The 19,373-nt window shown below is 36.6% G+C and overlaps 1 protein-coding gene across 1 annotated transcript in view; it reads left to right on the forward strand.

Moving 5' to 3' along the window:
- Positions 1-4,794: 4,794 nt before the first annotated feature.
- IQUB (IQ motif and ubiquitin domain containing) overlaps positions 4,795-19,373 on the forward strand; it is a 56,025-nt gene continuing 41,446 nt past the window's right edge. Inside the window, exons 1-7 of the mRNA XM_057733176.1 lie at positions 4,795-4,916; positions 6,059-6,162; positions 9,705-10,132; positions 12,390-12,524; positions 15,568-15,729; positions 15,816-15,988; positions 16,196-16,351. Of these exons, the coding sequence (XP_057589159.1) occupies positions 9,709-10,132; positions 12,390-12,524; positions 15,568-15,729; positions 15,816-15,988; positions 16,196-16,351 (1,050 nt within the window). The 5' untranslated portion in view covers positions 4,795-4,916; positions 6,059-6,162; positions 9,705-9,708. The remainder of the gene's footprint in view (positions 4,917-6,058; positions 6,163-9,704; positions 10,133-12,389; positions 12,525-15,567; positions 15,730-15,815; positions 15,989-16,195; positions 16,352-19,373) is intronic.

Raw genomic sequence — 19,373 nt, forward strand, 5'->3', positions numbered from 1 at the left:
TTTATTTCCTTTTCTAACCCTAAAGTATAGCTAGAGAAGTGAAGCTAATTGAGCTTTTTTGTTGTTATAATGCAAATCAGATTTATTTTCAAGCACAGCAATGAAGATTAGGGTATGAGATAAGAAGGAAAGCAGTCTTCTGTCAAATCTGTCAAATGGAGAAGAACACAGGATTCTTGTTTATTTTTTTCACTGTAAAAAGGCAGCTTACATTATTCTTGTGGGTACAAGGGTGAGCAACCTGTTGGCTTCCATGTCTGAGCTGGATGGGCCCCAGGGGCCCTGAAGCCAGCTCCCTCTAAGTGCACGGGTCCCCAAGGGCTGCCTGGTCCACATTTGCAAAGTTGGGTGCAGGGCATCTTCTTCCCGATCAACCCAGCCTGTTGGCCTGCCTGTCACTTGGGTCCAGGCAGCTTCCCCAGCTCCACATGCCTCCTGTCACCAGATTCTTAACTAGCTGACTTTGGGACCTACTAAGATGGGAAGACTTGCTGTGCTGCCTTCACGAGTTAAGTCTCTTTACCTGATGCTTCATCAGGCTTTTCAAATGGGCCTTTCTACTGGGCCGGCTCTTCTAATTCTTTGTGACAGCCAAGATGGTATTCCAGAGAGTCTGTGTTCTCTCTACCCAAGAACTCTCCCATGAAATTGATTGCTTTCATTTTTCTCAAAAAGCCAAGATCTTCAGGTCTTGTGGGACATTGTCTACCATGTTCTCCAACTGCAGAGAGGACTTTAGAGCTTGAACCCTTGCCACTTCTGCAGTTATCTACATCAGGCCTCTTAATCACCAGAAGGAAGTTTGCTACCCTCACATTTTTTCTTCAAAGAGAGAAAATCAACAGTGCTCCATAGAAGAAAATTCCCACATATTGGTTAATATCAGCCTTTTCTTTTTCCTCCCAGTCTCTGTGGCTATATAAACAAATGCAAATTAAAGCTGTGCAAGCGTGTTCTGGGGTCTAGGGTAAAGCAGCAAATCACTGAACATACCATGAGTAGAATTTTGCATCTGAGGGCAGAATTTCCCTAGAAATGCAGTACTCGGTGGGATTGCAGCCTATACTACAATTATAGTAACACTTTATGAGAAAAAAGTAAATGAGAAGATAGGAGTTTGGTTTAGAGGAGGATGAAGAGGTTTATTTTAAATAGAATTCACAAGAAATTGTAGGGGAGCAAAACTTACCACCCCAGTATGTCTCTGGCATGTGGATTATTTTCAGCTGAGAACAATCAAGACCTGAAAGACTCAGGAAGAAACTTTGGAGGAAGCCTAATATAACCATATATAACTATGGTATTAACTAGATTTATAGACAGGGAGGAACTTAGCAAAGTCTGTTAAAATTCCCATGTCCTGGTGTCTCTGCATGGCCCAGCAAACACTTTTTACCAAGCATTTGCTTTTCTACATCCATATGAAATGCCTTCCTTCCCTTTGAAGTCCCAAACCACTACCCAGAACATCCTCTTGTCTTTAGCTAAAGGTGGTATTTAATGTGAGGGTTTCTAGCCATTTTGGTGAGTTACTCAGTTTTCCTGGGTCTCTCCCATGTATACATGTTATTAAAATTTGTGTGATTTTTCTCTTGTTAATCTGTCTCATGTCAACTTAATTCTTAGACCAGCCAGAACACTCTAGGAGGGTGCAGGAGAATTTCTTCCTCCCCAGCAAAATCAAAGCGGGAATGTGATACAGGAATTGAATTATTCATGGGGACTGAAGAAATTTATTTGAATGTTTCATTTAGAGGTAATAAGCCAAAACTCTGCTTAGTGAAGGAAAATATGAGAAAAATAGTGAATTAGAATAGGCTACCCCTAAATCCCAATGTCTTAATACAACAAAAGTTTGTTTCTTATTCATATTACATGTCTAATGAGGGTTGACAGTGCTCAAAAGAGTCACACAATGGATCCGGGCTGAGAATGATGACATTTAACACATGGTTTCATAAACACAGAGACAAGGGAAAGGGAACATGGCAAATCACATATAGAAACAAGAAATAGAAAACCAAAGTTAAAAAAGATTTTTTTGGAATGTACTATAGAACTCATAATTTAGCTTGCCATGCATTGCTCATATTGAGTTTTCAAAGTGGTCCTTCAGTTGATATTAGCTGCTAATTTTTTGTCGTGTGCTTCCATTAGTTTCTTTCTATATGATGGTAAATGAAAAGCATTGCAGAGATTCTTTTTTGGGATTTCTCATAATCTTCAAATATGTTGGTTTCTTTTTCAGGTGAACATTTTAGGCATATCTAAAGATAGACATTACTATTTTATGACAATATTTCATTTAACTCCCTTTTTCTATGACTGGAGGGTTGATTCTTTTCTCAGGGTAAAATAGGTCCACAATTCCATGTATAAATTCTAAACTCCAAAAATGTTTGAAAATGGAAAGTTTTTTAATAACTCATCTAGAAGCAAAACCTAACCTGAATTGAGATGAGGCTGTTTATGGTCTTTATTCCACTTTAATGTGATTGTGAATATATTTTGCTGCAGAAGTGTTAATGTATTTTATTCAGGGGTGCGTCCCCAGACCCACTGAAGGTGTTACAGAGTATATAGTCTATGTCCATATTACCTTTCAAAAATCTGAAAAAACCTGAATTTAAAATACATCTGTCCCTTAAGGTTTCAGAAAAGGGACCATGTAGCTGTATTTTCAGTCTCCTAACAAGCTCACAAAGGAATTATGATCCAAATTCAGCTCATACAGATAATTTTCAAAGAATAATTTTCAGGTCCTTGGTCTAAATTATTCTTCTAATTTTTTTTTCTAGTTTATTCATTTGCATCAAAATGCATTGTAGCCTGAAGTAGCAATGGGAAATACTTTCAAATGCTTACTCTCATAAAGCCACTAGATGGCATCTTTGTAAAAATAAAAGTACTTTAAAAGAAATGTTTATCATATAAATAAAGGCTGAAATAAATAAAGGTGGATTCCTATTTCATGAGAAATAAAAATAAGTCATTTCGGGTGATAAATCCTGAGAAAAATGCATAGGTTTATTGTAAAAAGTAAAACGGTATTTTAAATTACTTTCCCACCTTCAGAATTGAGGGTCATTTCCTGATTGGTTGTTTTCAGCTTGCATTTACATTTATTTTGTATAACCAAACTATATATTTGTGTATGTATGTATATGTGTGTGTGTGTGAGAGAGAGAGATTTTGGTGTGCTTTCCAACCTGTATAGACTACCTGGGAAGCCTACAAATTCAGTTAGGCTTATATTGTAATATTGAGTTGTATAAGATCGCCTCCACAGCAAATTATAAGTAAAATATGAACATATAGTGGGTATCAAGTCACATTTAAGATGGTGAAGTACTTAAGTTATCTACCACCAGGTTTTCATCCCTCCATCTCCTGCCTCTATGCCTAAATCTAGTTTTTTACACTGTCCCTAACAGGGCGGGTAGTGAAGGATACATTTTAAACAGGAGACCCAGAAAGGTGAGTATTTAAGACCAATTAAATTCTCATTACTAGTAAAATTTAGGATACATTATGATTTTGGAGATGGGAGTGGGGGAGCGTTGGGAAGAACTTGTCTGCCTATCTCCAATGACACCTGGTTTACTCATGAGAGACTCACCCTAAGGGTTATCAAAATGCCCTTTGCTCTTCATGACTATGTGGATTCCTGAAGTGATTTGAATGCATTTTCTTTTATCTAAAACCATTAGTAAAGCCAATTTCATCTGAGAATATAATGCATATATTGTTCTGGTAAGAAATATCTATTTTAAAGTGAGATAAAGACTGAAAAAAATAACTGGACATTAGGAATTTATTACGGAGAGGAGAATGCAGTTTCAACAGAATGGCATAAAGGAATGAAGACATTGAACATTATGAAGGAAGAAAGGACCTGTACTATACATAATACAAATTTTAATTTTATTATTTAATCTTACATCCTTTTTAAATATCAAAGGATGTTAGGTCCAAGGCAGCATAGAATAGTGGTTTAAAACAGAGATTGTGGAGTCAGACTGCTTGGGTTTATTTCTGCCTCCCCCACTAAACCTCTCTGAGCCCTAGTTTCCTCATTAGTAAAAGGAAGCAGATCACAGTTCTTCCCTAATAAAATCGTTGTAAAATTTACATTAGAAGTATAGGTAAAGTGCTTAGTAACAGATAATACTTAATAAACATTAGCTGTTATTATGAAGCCACATGAAGTTTGTTACTACATTTAAAATAGGAACATAATTGATCCTTTCCCCCAATAATACGTGCTTCTTTAAAAAGCCTTCTCAATTTAAAGAATTTATAGTGATAGAAAAAAAAAAAACCCTTTATAATTCAGTGATCAACAATAGCTTTGCTTCTGACTTAAAAAGGGAATTATTTAATAGCTCCTACCTCCCTTTTCTCTTTGGCTGCCAGGGAGCTAAGAGCCAAGTTCCAAATTTAACAAAAGCAAGTAGGCACCTGCTGTTGTACAACTGTGTTCTCCTCCACCTATGTCCTCACTCTCACTTCATATTTACATTTTCTCTAACCCTGATTTTTATATCCATAAGCGCAAACTGCTCTCAGTATTTAGTTCGGAGAACTGTGCCATTTCACAAGTGTAAACGACTTCTTAGAGAGCGGTTGCCATCAGAACAGCTTTCTAGCTAAGGAGTAGGTAACAAACCCCTCGCTCCCTCGCCCCCTGGCTCCGCCCCTCCTCTCTGCAACCCGCCACCCCCCCTCCCCCCCCCACACTTTTTTTTCTTCCAGCCGGAGCACCGACTTTTCTCGCGGGAGACGGGTCCTGGTGGGAGGAGGTGGTGCCAGAGCCGTTGCTAGGATACGACGGGTAACAGAGAATTTGCAGAGGGTGGACTCCACTTTCTAGGAGGGAAACCGCTTCCACCCGAGTAACTGCGTTTCTTAGTCAGGTAGGAGGACAGGTTCTGGCTGCCCTGGACTGGCCGTATCCCTAGACCGACCCTGAGCGGGTGGCTAAGGCGCTGGACTCCGAGGGCTCTGTGCGGGGCGCTGATGCAGCTCGGGCTTTGGGGACTGTTTGGCCACTCGGGAATGTTTCACCTTTACCAAAACTGTGCAAAGCATCCCATCCTTTTTGGTTCCTTTTCTGGCCCCGGATTTCTAGTTTGGGATTCGGAAGCAGCAGCATCAAGCTAGGTGTGCCTCATCTCCCACCCCGAGTGCTTACCACCGTAGAAGCACGACGTGTGTGTCACCTAGGTCTGGCATTAGAAACTGTTTAACCATCCATGGTGACCATTTTCAATCTTTAGTAAATAGAGCGCTTTCATGCTTTCCTCATTCACTCCTCTCCACCCACGGTCTTTGAGGTCTTTGCTGTGCCCTCTTAAACTTAAAAACTCAACAAGGCTATTTGGTAGAAGGCAAAACTGGATCCCTGCTTTACTATTTGCACTAATATTCTAGATATATCAACGAAATTATGCATTGTAGGTGAAAGGGGGATGTTTTTGGGTGCAATCATAGTAGAGTGGTTTTTTCTTTTTTAAACAACTTTTTAAAGATTATAACATTTACACTTGAATACATAATACAGAATAATACATAAAAATGATTAAAAGTTCAAACAGTAAAAAGAACGAACAGTGAAAATCTGTCTTCCACCTATGTTCCCCACCAACTACCTGCCCTCCCTTTCGCTTCCAGAGGTATTCTGCGCATATACAAATATGTAGTTGTATCTGTAACATTGTACATACTGGTGTGTGCTTTTTTGGAGGAGAGGTCATTGAGAGGACATGACCTCCGTTTTACCCACTACCTAGGGAGGCAATCGGAGGCTCTTTCCCCCTTCCCTGATCTTGGAATGTACCTTCTGCCTATTGTTCCTGAACTGGGAGATGTGTTATTGAGGCCATCAGAACTGTATACCGGACTGAACCCAGTTAAGATCTCATAAACTCTTAGGATTTTGGCGGGTGGATGTTGAGATTTACTGTCTTTAGGCTGCCTAAGACAATCCTCCTTTGTAAGTTTCCTTGCTTATTAAACCTGCCACCTACAGTCTGGAGTGGTCTGCCTCTTTCTTCAGTTCTCCTTGCCATTTGTGTACCAGGCTCAATTTCTGTTCTACCCTGGGGAATTCTAGAGGTTGTGAACCAAGAGCTTTGCTTTTTCACTTAATTGAGCTATACAGTATGTAGCCTTTAGAACTGGCTTCGTCATTTATCATAATTCATTAGAGATTCATCCTTGTTGTGTACATCAGTAGTTTATTCCTTTTTATTTATACGTGGTATTCCATTTTGTGAATGCATCATGTTGTGTGTATCCATTCCTCAGCTAAGAAATGTTTGTGTTGTTTCCTGTCTTTGGCAATTAAAAATAAAGCCCTTATTAACTTTTGTGTGCAGGTTTTGAGTGAATGCAGTTTTTCATTTCCAGTTGGGTAAAGGATGTAGATTGCTGGGTCGTATGACAAATGCGTGTTTAATTTTACAAGAAAACTGAGAAACAGTTATCTCAAATGCTATATCAATTTTTATTTCCACCATCAAGGTATAAGAGCTCCACTAGAGTCATACTCACTGGCTATTGTTGAGCTAAAAAAAATTCTTTTCAACTATTCTTCTAATAGATGTGTAGTAGAATCTCATTGTGGTCTGAAGTTTCATTTCTCTAATGACTAATGATATTGAGTACTTTTCGTGAGCTTTGTACTCAGGGCCAGGGTTAGAGTGAGGCAATTGAGGCAACTAAGTCCGAAATATTAGGAGGCATTTATTCTTAGCACAAGCACAAGTAAGAGGGCAGTGCAGGTGCCACACTTGCCTCAGTCTTGCCCTGGCCTTGCTTATTTGCTTTCTTGTGTATATTCTTTGTTGATGAATCTGTTTGAATCTTTTACTCATTTTTTTCACTGTTATTTTCTCTTATTGTTGACTTTTGCGAGTTCTCTATATATCCTAGATACAAGTCCTTTATCAGATACGAGTTTTGCAAAAGTTGTATGGTTCGCCTTTTGATTCTTCTAGTTGTCTTTTTTGACGAGCAAAAGTTCTTGGTTTTGTTGTTGTTGATGTTTTAGAAGATGCCATCTTGGCCAGTCTGCGGGGAAAATGACGCACCAGATAGAAACAAAAGCATTACTTCAGACTCTCCAAAAAGGGCAGATAATTATTTTGCTAGCAGTTAAGTCTTCTTTATGTTGCTCTCTTTCCAATCACACCATTAACCTTTGTTATGGGAGAAAATAACCAAAAGGAAGATTTGTGTGTGTGTGTGTGGGGGGGGGGGGGTGAGAGCCTAAAGAGATTTTGTGAGCTTCTTAAAAGCTGAAGTTTTGTTCAATTTTGTCTCATTTCACTTTTTTTTCTTTTTATTGTTCTGGAATTTTAAAACTTTATTTCTGTTCTTTTATTGGTTGTTCTTGAAATTTGACTACTCATATTTAATTTAACAATGTCTATGGTTAAGAATATATCTCTCAATTTTGTAAACAGTATAAGGAATTGATAATAGTTTATTCTCATCTTTCCCTTCCCAGTTACATATTATTATTGTCTCATATTTTAATTTTCTGCTATTATTTTGTGTTGACAATATTTATTTGGATTTACCCATATGTTTATGATTTATTTGTTTGCCTTTCCTTCTTGCACTTCAGAGTTACATTGGGCCCATTTCACTCCTCTTCAAATGTATCTTTTAGAAGTTCCTTTAGAGCAGATATATTGGTGATAACTTGTTTGTAAATATTTCTGTTTTTCTTCTTAAAAGATAGTTTTGCTGGGTGTGCAATTCTGGGTTGATAGTTATCTACTTTTAATTAGTCCATTATTGCCTTGGCTTCTATTTTTCTGATGAGAAATTTGCAGTGATTTTACTTTTCTTTCCTTTGCATTAATGCCAGCAAATTAACATTCAGAACAGTAGATGATATATCCTTTGTCACTGTTTGCTTTTCGGGTCTTCTCTTTGTCTTTGTTATTCTGTAATTTAGTTACAATATATATGGCTATGAATTATTTCTGTTTATCCTGTTAAGTATATTTTTGTATTATGCTTCTTGGACCTGTAGATTCATATTTTTAATCAGTTTTGAAGAATTTTCAGCCCTCACCTTTTACGATATTTTCTTCCTTCTATCTTTGTTTTCTTCTAGGACTCCAATTTGACATATGCCAGATCAGGGACTGGCGGACTTTTTCTGAAAAGGGCTTCACAGGCCACGTGCAGTCTCTGTTGCACACTCTTTCTTGTTTTTTATTTTAACAATGCAAAGCCATTCTTAGCTCACAGCAAGATACATGCTTAGCCAAAAAATATGCTAGACTTTCTTTTTTCTCTTTTTCATGGCTCTTAATCTCTCATATTTTTCATATCCTTATCTCTTTGCAACATTCTATATAAAATCTTTTTATTTCTCTTCCAGTTTACTAATTCTCTGTTCACCTCTAATGCTATGTTCATTGAATTCAACAAGTATACATTTTTATTCCATATATATATGTATATTAATTTGTCATCTAGTAGCCAGAGAACTTCACTAAAGTTAAATTTTTTTCTCCATAAGGATCTATGCTTAAAGTGGAAGTTCCAAACGCAGCTTTTCCATCTCACTACTATTTAAGGTTTTAATCTTCCCTGTGCTGTTGCCACAGAAATCAGCCTCAAGGCCAGCTCTTCCTGGCTGCCAACCGATATAGGTAGGCTCGCGGCTCTTCTGGCCTCTCAATACTCTGATATAGCTCCTGCCTCTGAAGCCTGGCACTGGGCTGCTCTGGCCACCCTGGCCCAAGCTCCTGTATGCTGTCACAGTGTCTCCCAAGCGAAAGTTCTTGGTTGCTGTAGCTCAGACCCTAGTCAGTTCCAAGATCAACCCACATTTGTTGTTGATATGTTTGTTTTGGGGGGCAGAGGTCATTGGACACCTCTGCCACATTTTGTGAGAGCAAAGCTACTACAGAGTGTATACTTTTCAGCATATAGTTGTTGTAGAGATGAGGGTTCCTTGGAGCTTCTATTCAATTGCAATGCCAGGGCATAAATGGCCTTTTTTAGAAAAAAAGACTGTTGAAAAATTTCTTTCATAAGCCATTGTTTGTTGAATAAGAAAGAGATAACAACATGTTTTAGAATATTTTTTAATATGTTCTTTGCAGAAGATTTCTCCCAAATTTATTGTGTTTTGAGGTTCTCGTTTTGGTTCCCATTTTTTTAATATTGTTTATTTATTTATTTGCTGCATTGGGTCTTCATTGCTGCACTCAGGTTTTCTGTAGTTGCAGCAAGCGGGGGCTATTCTTCGTTGCAGTGCACGGGCTTCTCATTGCAGTGGCTTCTCTTTTTTGCAGAGCACGGGCTCTAGGCTTGCGGGCTTCAGTAGTTTTGTCACACAGGCTCAGTAGTTGTGGTACATGGGCTTAGTTGCTCCGCGGCATGTAGGATCTTCCTGGACCAGGGATTGAACCTGTGTCCCCTGTGTTGGCAGGAGGATTGTTAATCACTGCACCACCAGGGAAGTCCTGGTACCCATTTGTACTTTCTGTAGTGTTTTTATTAATAATTCTCCAATGTTTTTTACCTTGGAGTAAAAAATGCCATTACCAAGATAATATTAAAAAATAATGTCAGTATAGTGTACTATGAACATGGCTGTGTACCAGCAATGAATTTGATGTTTAGTGTAGAAATTTATATGTAGTGAATATATATATGTATATATTTTAATTTAGGACAATGTCTGACCACGAGGAAGAATCTGATGCTCAGAAAGTTGCTGATTCATCAAAAGAAAGAGAGGATGCTTTGGGGACTGTCAGTATTCCAGGTCCCTCAGAGGAGTTTCCAGAGTCAAATCAAACTGAAGACTATGAATCTGAACTAGAACCATTTATTGGGGGCCTTGAAAAACGTCCTGAGGAGCCGAGTGACCAGAGCGTTTCAAGCCTGAAACTAAACGATGTGGAGCAACTCATGGAAGACGTTGTGACAGGTGAACAAGGTTCACATTCTCCAGGAGACAGTGGAGCCTCTCTAACTAAATCTGAAAATGCAATGCAGTCAGCCAAACAATATTCAAAAGATTCCCTGGCACTTGTGGAAAAAATAAAGGCTGTAAAGGAATCTCTGAAAATGTCGATGAAAGATTCTTCAGCAACAGGTATCACCTAGGGAAGATTGGGTATTTTTTTCCCCTCATTTTGAAGAATGGTTGTTTTGTCTTATTTGTTTTTGCTTCAAGATTTATTTTATATTTGATATTACTTTCCCAATCCCTTATCCACCAAACTTCTGTGGCTGTGCCACTTGAATCTTACGTGTAAAGCCTCTCCTCTATGCTGCAGTATCTACTTGCCCTGAATAAAGAAGCGTCAGTAAATTTTAAAGTGATGTTTATCTGTTTTTCCCAAATAAAGTAGGTTCTTAAAATGTTTAGGGAGAAAGTTTTGAGTATAATTGTAGTTCTTTTGCATGCCACTTTGGAATTAATTGTATATAGCTAGCAAGAGGTGGGTTGGGAACTTGACACCATATTTTTCTAGTTTCATATACAGTACACATGATATATATCTTGTTGCTTTTACACATTTCCATGTTTCTGCTCAGTGTTAACTTTATACTCAGCTTCAGAAAAATCATTGCTGTCTTTCATTATAGGTTAATTTTAAACACATGATGTTGATCGCGTGGCATGTAGAAGTTATTACTACATTGTTGATAACAAAGCAGTAGGGGCGCAGCAAGAGGGTGTTTGCACAGAGAATTCTACCTGGGTGGTTGACTGACCGCTCCTTCTCCCCCTTGTCCGTAAGTTTTGAGAGACTTTCCATCCAATAGAATGGAGAGCATGAGCCATCATTTAACAATAACAGCAGCTTCGTCTGGCTGGTAAAATGTAGCTTTTGAATCTAGTGGAGTAGTTAGCTCTTATGTGATGTGTCCACACATGGAAAGAATGAAAAGGAGGAGGAGGAGAAGAAAGTAATCAAGCCCATTTATGCCTAATTGAAGCTGATCTCCCTCAATTTCATTATTCCTTGTGCATTTGGGCTCCATTTTTTGATATTTCTGTGATTCCCTGTGATGATAGCTTATAACAAATATATGGTGATTAAAAAAAAAAAAGTGGTCTTGGTCCTATACTTCCTGAGGCTCACTGATCCCTGAACAAAGTTTCACTTCCCAAAGCTTAGGAAGTCACTGCTATGAAAAGGTTAAAATACAGTAATCGTAGAATTTTGAATCCAGGAAACAATTAAAATAGCCTTCTGATAATTTAACATCTGTGAGAGTGTTCTCTTTGTTGAGAGAGAACTGTGAAAACAATGTTTAACAAGCTTAAAAAACCTAAGCATCAACAATGCCTTGTTACGTTTCACGCTAGGATTATTGATGAATGTCTCATAAAGCTTTATGAAAACTGTCGTGTCAGGCATCTAGAATATGAAACTTTTTTGGTCTGCATGTGTACTCTCCACTCCATCTTACTTATTATATCTTCTCCATTAAAATTTAAAGTCTGTAGGCATAAAAGTAAAGAGTTTACCCTATGATAATTAGTTTTTAAGTACTACATATCTTCCCTATAATTTGTGAACAGATAATCATTTTATAATAACGGTTTTTCCCTATTTTTAACGTGTCCTGATTTTTTATTTTATAGAGTCAGGAGTGAGCCATATAATGTGCATTTTTGTGAAAAGTAGATTTGTGCATGGTTATTCCAGATACTTGTAATAAACAGTGATTTTCTGTTTTGCATTTTGCCAGCTATGGACATAAATCAGTTATGGGAAGAAGGATAGATTTAGATAATCTTTTGTCATTGCAAGTTTAAAGAATTTTTTCTTTGAAAATTTTCCTATTGGTTTTTCTTAACTTCATGAATACACACTGATTTCCTGATGCATGGTATCAATTTGTAATCAAAGCATGTATGTTTCTAAGTTCAGGTCTCAGGGTCTCCCTTTGTAATACTACACAAAAACATTTGATTTTAAAATCTTTAAAATTTTTAAATGACTTTAAAAGAATTTTAAAAGCAGTTTAGTTTCATTTCCTGTTTCTCATGGTATTCTGGGCAAGTAGGTAGTCTCGAACATGCACTGATCTTCAGAGGAGGCAATGGAAGAGAGATCTGAACTTTGAGCTGGAGTTAAGGGAGCAGGTGTTGACCATTGATGCTAATTCTTGAGATTATGCATTGATTTTCAAAGCAAAACGTTGCAACTGAATGTTCATCACTTCTCCTCCTAGAAAGTGAAAACTAACTCTTACTATGGAAGCATGGTGGGAGAAGATGGCAGAAGCAACCTGCATTCTGTGTGATTACAGATTGTCCCATAATTCTCTATCTGCTTGTGGATGCTGACACTTGCTTTTAACTATGACTCTTTCTTTTCTCTCTTTATCTACAGTAAAAGTTGTACTTCTTCCTGTGTGCCAAGAAATTATAATGCCTTTTAAAGTTGACAGTGTTCTAAAATGCCTCAAGGATCATTTATCATCCCTATTAGGTATCCCATCTTATGTCCTGCAGATAAGATGCGCAGGTAAGCCTTGGGGGCTAATGAAACTTATTGAGACTTCTCTAGTAATGTGAATTATAAATAAAGACCTTTGATTTGTTAAACTAAATATCTTGATGTTTACTGTTTGAACATTATATTGTGGTTATATATTCATTCATTCAACACATTATTATTGAGGACATACTTTGTTCTAAATACTTTGCTAAGAACCAAAATATAAAGAAGCATGAAATAAAATCCCTCTTTTGAGTTATTTACAGACCAGGAAGGAATAAGATGTATGCAATGGCTATTACACAGTGTGTAAATGTTTTAATGGAGGTATACTCAAAACACTGTGAGAACAGGGAGGAAGGAAACTGGGAGATTCTAGAAACCTTCATCTAATAAAAATGATAATGCCTGTTCTAAGTCCCAAAGAGGTGAGAAAACCTGGGACTTTTGGGAAGTAGTAAGAAGTATAGAGAGAGTGGAAGTAAATTATATATGGAAAGTAGGAGAAAATGAGTTTAAAAAAGTAGATGATGAGTGAGCATGTATAGAAAAAGAAGAGGATTGAAAATGGCTTATCTATCAGTCTTCTATACATTAAGATCAATTCACATTCCAGTGATGTTCAACTTTATATTTTGTGGGCAATATTGAGCAGCCCACCTTATATTAGCCTTATGTCAGGAGAGGAAGTGGCCTTAGTGCCTGTGATAGAATTAAGCAGACTAGCATAGCTCAATAAATGTTTCTGTAGAATATGCCTGCACAGATCATAATGTTTTATCTTAAAAAGTTTGATATTAACTTATAAAGATGCCACAAAGTTTCCAGGGCAATAAGAACATTTTTTTTTTTTGGTGGGAAAATCATAAGTGCTCAAAAGGAGTAAGCCATACCTATTAAGTTCTTCCTCCTTGCCAAATCAGAGAAAAACAAATCAGTTCAATTTCAAAATTATTTTTAGAAAACTATTGTAATGAATGCGCTCCAATAGTAAGATGTTTATGTATTCAAATGACTGGTTATTAAAGCCTGATTGGGGAAACAAAGCTGAAGTTTAAATAGTCGTTGTAACAGTAATGATAGTGCTAATGATGGTGAGCATGTTGGTGATGGGGGCGACTTTAATGAGCACTGACTATGTGCTGATCCTGCTAGAGACTATCCCGTCGACCTTATCACATCATCATTCAATCTACACAACAACCCTTTGAGGTTGGTATTAGTATTTACCATTTTTTTTTGAGAGATGGAAGCTAAAGCTCGAGGAACTTGTGCAAATTCCCGCAGCTTAGGAGTGGCAGAGCCTGCACTTAAATATAGGTATGACTTCAAAAAGGGAATTTGGAACTGCTTGGCATTAACTGTAATGTGAAGTTCAAAATTGGAGACGAGAGAGCACTTTGAGACTGGAGCAGCTGGCCGGTGGTACCTAAGAATCTCTTTCTTTGCACTTCATGACTTTTCTTCTTCATGTGTAAGTACCACGTATCACCACCGGATAACAGGCTTATGTCAGCAGCAATAAAAAAAAAAAGAGCTTGATTCTGTGCCACGACAGGTACTTTCTTCTAGTACTAGAACTGGAGTTCAAGTTTGGTGGGACTAAGCCTACTCTGGAAACAAGTGGAGGAATGAAGAGGGCTCTGTGTTAGTTTAAAGAGGAATCTCTCTTAGTTTCCTATGGCTGTTGTAACAATTAACACATTTAGAGGCTTAAGGCAACACTTTTCACTTGCAGTTCTGGAGGCCAGAAATCCAGTTTCACTTGGATAGAGTCAAAGTGTCAGCAGGGCTGTTCTCCCTTTGGAGGTTCTGGGGAGAGCCTGCTTCCTTATCTTTTCCAGCTTCTAAAGTTGCATTTCTTGCATTCTTGGGCTTCCTCATCTTCAAAGCCTGCTGCATAACATCTGTAAATCTCTCTCTGCTTCTGTCATATCATCTTCTCTGTAATCAAATTGCCCTCTTCCTTCCTCTTAAAGGGCAGTTGTGATTACATTTAAGGCTCACCTGAATAATCCAGGATAATCTACCCATCTCAAAATCCTTAGCTTAATAAAATCTGCCGTCACTTTTTCCATGTAAGATAACATTCATGGATTCTGGAAATGTACATGGATATATCTTAGGGCCATTATTCAACCTATCGCAAAATCCATGTAACGTTAATTTTTCAGTTAAAGAATTTAAGTTGAAATTGAAACTCAAAGATTTTTGAATGTGCTTTCTTGGACATAGCTAAAATAGACTAGTGGTATCTGATATATTTCTAAGAATGAGTAAAACAAACCTTTGTTATGTTAAATTCCTAATTGTAATTTAGGAAGAACATACATTGGATGATTGATATAGATTCTATAACCACACAAAGCAGCAGCTAGTAACATTATATGTATTTATGTATGCCTTAAAATATAGAAAGAAATCTATAGTCAATTTATAAAATAAACCAATGCAGATGGGGGTATAAGTTGAAGCAATAAAACATAAAAATAAAATGATGAGGTACATTTTTTTGAACGAAAAGCTGAGGCTTAGCCCCACCTTGGCACGAATTAATTTGTATGAATTTCTGAGTATAGAAGCAGAAAGAAAGGGATTCCCTAGAACTCTGAGTGTATACTTTTCTGCATTAGAGAGAGGGTGTGTATTAAAATAATCAGGCTTTTCCTGATTTGGATATGTCCTATGCTTATGAATAGCAGCACATTGTGAATTTTTAGAGAATTAGTGTTTAGAATATGATTTTGCTCATATCATAGAATGTGTTTTTTATTTTTAAATGTTTATAGTTGCATGGTTATTGCATATTTGTATTTCTGATGAATTGAGAGTTTTACTTTTACTTTGCTTTTAATGCTGAATTCTTATTCAGGAGTACCACTTTAACTTTTTCCATTGTGGGGTTTTTGATACTAACTATATAGCAAGAGGTGGACATCATCAATATGCTATTTGGTAATTAAACAATATACATTCATATGAGCACCTTTGATGTTTTCCATCCCTTAAAATGAGTGCTTATAATCATCTCTTTGTCTTAACACTTCTTATAATTTTATCTCATTTTTAGGAATGATTCTTAAAAATCATGAGACGCTACTACAATATGGAGTTAAGCCCCAAGATATTGTACAAGTGGAAATCTTTTCTTTACATCCCAATCTGTATCCAATCAAAAGAATAGCTAGATCAAGTGATGCCTCTCAAATCATAACTGTCAGAGTACAAACTGGTTAGTTATTTGATATCTCTTAGATAAAGCATTCTAGCATCCCTTTGTAGTTGAACTTTCATTTAATCTTGGTTTTATCTCCTCAGGCATTGATCAGTACCAGGAAGTAGCTGTTGAGATTATAAAATCTGATTTTCACAAACCATTTCTTGGTGGATTCAGACATAAAATAACAGGAATAGAATATCACAATGCTGGAACACAAACTCTACCTAAAAAGATTCCTGAAAAACTGAATACATTTTGTAGGGATGCCCAGGTAATATTTTTGTTTTCCATGTAGGTTTTTGAAGCTACAGAATCAACAAATGTTGTACTGTGTAGCTCTCTGATATTAAAATCTTCTAAGGAATTATATGGTAAGTAAAATAATAAAAACTATTAACTTAAATGTGTAGGAAAATATGCTCTTTACTCTATGTGTATATTGGATACTTATTTAAATTTTTTTATGTTTTTATTTCAGACAGTTTTTCAGAGAAAAAAGCTCCAGCAAACTGCAAATACAACATCCACACAGATGACTAAAATTGGTGTGTATGTATCAAATATCACTGATAAGCTGTTAACACCAGGAAAATATTTTACAGCAGCAGAATACCATGCTAAAAGATTAGAGGCGGTAAGGTAACTTTTATTACAGGTGAATACTAAAATTTAAATATATGAGCCAGTTGTTCGCTGTGTGTCTGTGTGTGTTTCCATAAGTACACTTGCTTAGGGAACTCACATGAGTGTTGTTAAAGAAAAAATTATTCTTAACACTTGTTAAAGATGGTAAAGCAGACTTTATTCAAAAGGGAATACCACAGTGCAGTTTTATAGTAGGGAAGAGAGATTGGGCTCAACTTTGAATGCAGCAGGAAAAGGGGGAAATTATAGCCAAGGAGCAGGGTAGGGGTCAATGGATGGAAAATTACTAAGAGAAAACATCCGGGGTAAGGGGGGATTCTGGCTAAAGCAGCCCAACAGGATTTTTGCTGAAGGCAGGCCAGAGTGATTAAGGCAGTCAAGGGTGCTCAGATATCAAGGGTGGGGATTCTAGTTAAACTGACTTAGTGGGATTCTTGCTAAAATTGGACAAAGTAGAGATGAACACAGAAGCCCAAAAGTCAAGGCCTAGTTGAAAAAAAGCTCAAAGAAACCTGATTAGAATTAGATCAAGGAAAGAAACTTTATCAGTGTGAGTCAAGTTTTATTGATAGTAAAAGCAGTCATTGTCTCCAGCAAACACCCCCCCCCTCCCCAATCCTAAATGCTCCTAATCCTTCCCTTTCCTATAGGGAATTCTAGGATCCCAGGGGCTTTGTGCGTCGCCCTTTGCTTTTATTAACTTTGTCCCCTCTGTCTCTTGGCTTCAATCCCTTTGTCTTTGGCTTTAACCCTCTGACAGTAGAATCACCTATAGAGCTTTCCAAACTAATTGAAACCAATAGAATATTGAAGTCCAGTTTCTCTGATATTAATAAAACCACTCCATCATTTTTATGTTACTGTTTGCATGATCTAGTTTTTTTTAAATCCCTTTACTTTCAACTTGTTTGTGTCTTAGAATCTAGAGGAATCTAAAGTATATCTCTTTTAGACAGCGTATAATTGGGTCTTGTCTTTTGAGCCAGTCTAACAATCTCTGCTTTTTGATTCAAGTGTTTGATACATTTATATTTAATGTAATTATTAATAAGGGTGGAGTATATCAGTCATTTTGCTATTTGTTTTCTATATACTGTGTGTGTCTCTGCTTCCTCTGTTCTTCCTTTAGTGCCTTCTTTTATGTTAAAGAGATATTTTCTAGTACTATTTTAATTCCTTTTTTTAAAAACCTAAAACTTTGATTTTCCGTACAATGTATACTTTTTAAAAAAGTGTACAATTCAATGACTTTTTACTTTGTAAACAGAGTTATGCAACCATTACCATGGTCAATTTTACACGTAGGACACTCTCATCATCCCAGAAAGAAATCCCACATCCAATAGCAGCCAGTCCCTATTTCCCTCCAGTCCTTTCTGCTTTAGGCAACTACTAATCTACTTTCTGCTTCTATTGATTTGCCTATTCTGGGTATTTCATATACATGTAATCATACAATGTATAGTATTTTGTGACTGGTTTCTTTTACTTAGCATAATGTTTTCAAGGCTTATCCATGTTGCAACATGTATCAGTATAATGCAGTCTATACTGCAAAATAATATTTCATTGTATATACCCAGTTGTATATACCTACTGTAGGTAGGTCAATATATATACCACATTTTGTTTGTCCATTTATCAGTTGATAGACATTTGAGTTGTTTCTACTTATTGGCTATTAGGAATAAAGCTGCTATAAACATTTACTTACAAATTTTTATGTGGACATGTATTTTCATTTCTCTTGGGCATGTGCCTAGGAATGTAATTGCTAGATCATATGGTAATTCTCTTTAACCTTTTTGAGGAACTGCCAGATTGTTTTCCAAAGCAGCTGTACCATTTTATGTCCCACCAGCAGTGAGTAAGGATTCCAACTTCTCCATATCCTTATCAGCACTTTTGGATTATTGCCATCCTAGTGAGTGTGAAGTGGTTTTGCTTTGCATACCCTGATGGCTAATGATACTGAGTATTTTTCATGTGCTTATTAAGGACATATATATTCTTAGGAGAAATGTGTACTCAGACACTTTGCCCAATTTTAATGAGGTTGTCTCTTTTATTATTGCTTATTTAAAAAAATTTGTTTTTTCAGTTATTTGCTAAGTGGTTGCTCCAAGTGTAATTTAGGGATTAGAATATACATCTCAATTTAAAGCAACATACTTCATATTAATACTAACTGAAATTTAATAATATATTGAAACCTTGCTCCAATAGAACTCCAAGTTTATCCCTTCTTTTTTATGCTATTGTCATACAAACATGTACATTCTTTGTCTGTTCTAAGCCCTCTAATTCCTTTCATAAGTATTGTTTTCATGCAATTGACTTTTAAATAAAAGCAGAAAAGAGGAAAATATATTTATATAGTCTTTTATATTTACCCACATAATTACCTTTTCTGGTGCTATTTATTTCTTCATTTGAGTTATAATTAACATCTAATATCATTTTCTTTAAACAATCCCCTTTAGTATTTGTTTATGCTTGTTTACTTGATGGTGTCCTACAAGTCTGTGAGTCTCTGTTCCTTTTCCTTTTTTTCCCCTTCTTCTTAAGAGTGGATAATTTCTAGTGGTCTATCATCCCAATTCATTATTCTTTCTTTTGCCAGTTAAGATCTGCTGTTGAGCCTGTTTTTTTGTGTTTTCATTTCAGCTATTTACTATTAAACCCCCAAATTTCCACTTGGTTCTTTTTTTTTTAAATTTCTGTCTCCATTGATATCCTGTCACCATACATTTTAAACAAAAATTCACTGAGTAACTAACCCTAAACATAGTCAATATGGTATTTTCCTTCTATTTTTCCAAATTACATTAATAATAAAAAAAATTTGCAGGTACTTTCCTGGTGGTCCAATGTGTAGGACTCTGCACTCACAATGTAGGGGGCCTGGGTTCGATCCCTGGTTGGGAAACTAGATCCTGCATGCATGTTGCAACTAAGAAGTCTGTATGCTGCAACTAAAAAAAAAATATCCCGCATGCTACAATGAAGGT

This window comes from Hippopotamus amphibius, chromosome 4 (genome assembly GCF_030028045.1).
Source record: "Hippopotamus amphibius kiboko isolate mHipAmp2 chromosome 4, mHipAmp2.hap2, whole genome shotgun sequence".
Taxonomy (NCBI): domain Eukaryota; kingdom Metazoa; phylum Chordata; class Mammalia; order Artiodactyla; family Hippopotamidae; genus Hippopotamus; species Hippopotamus amphibius.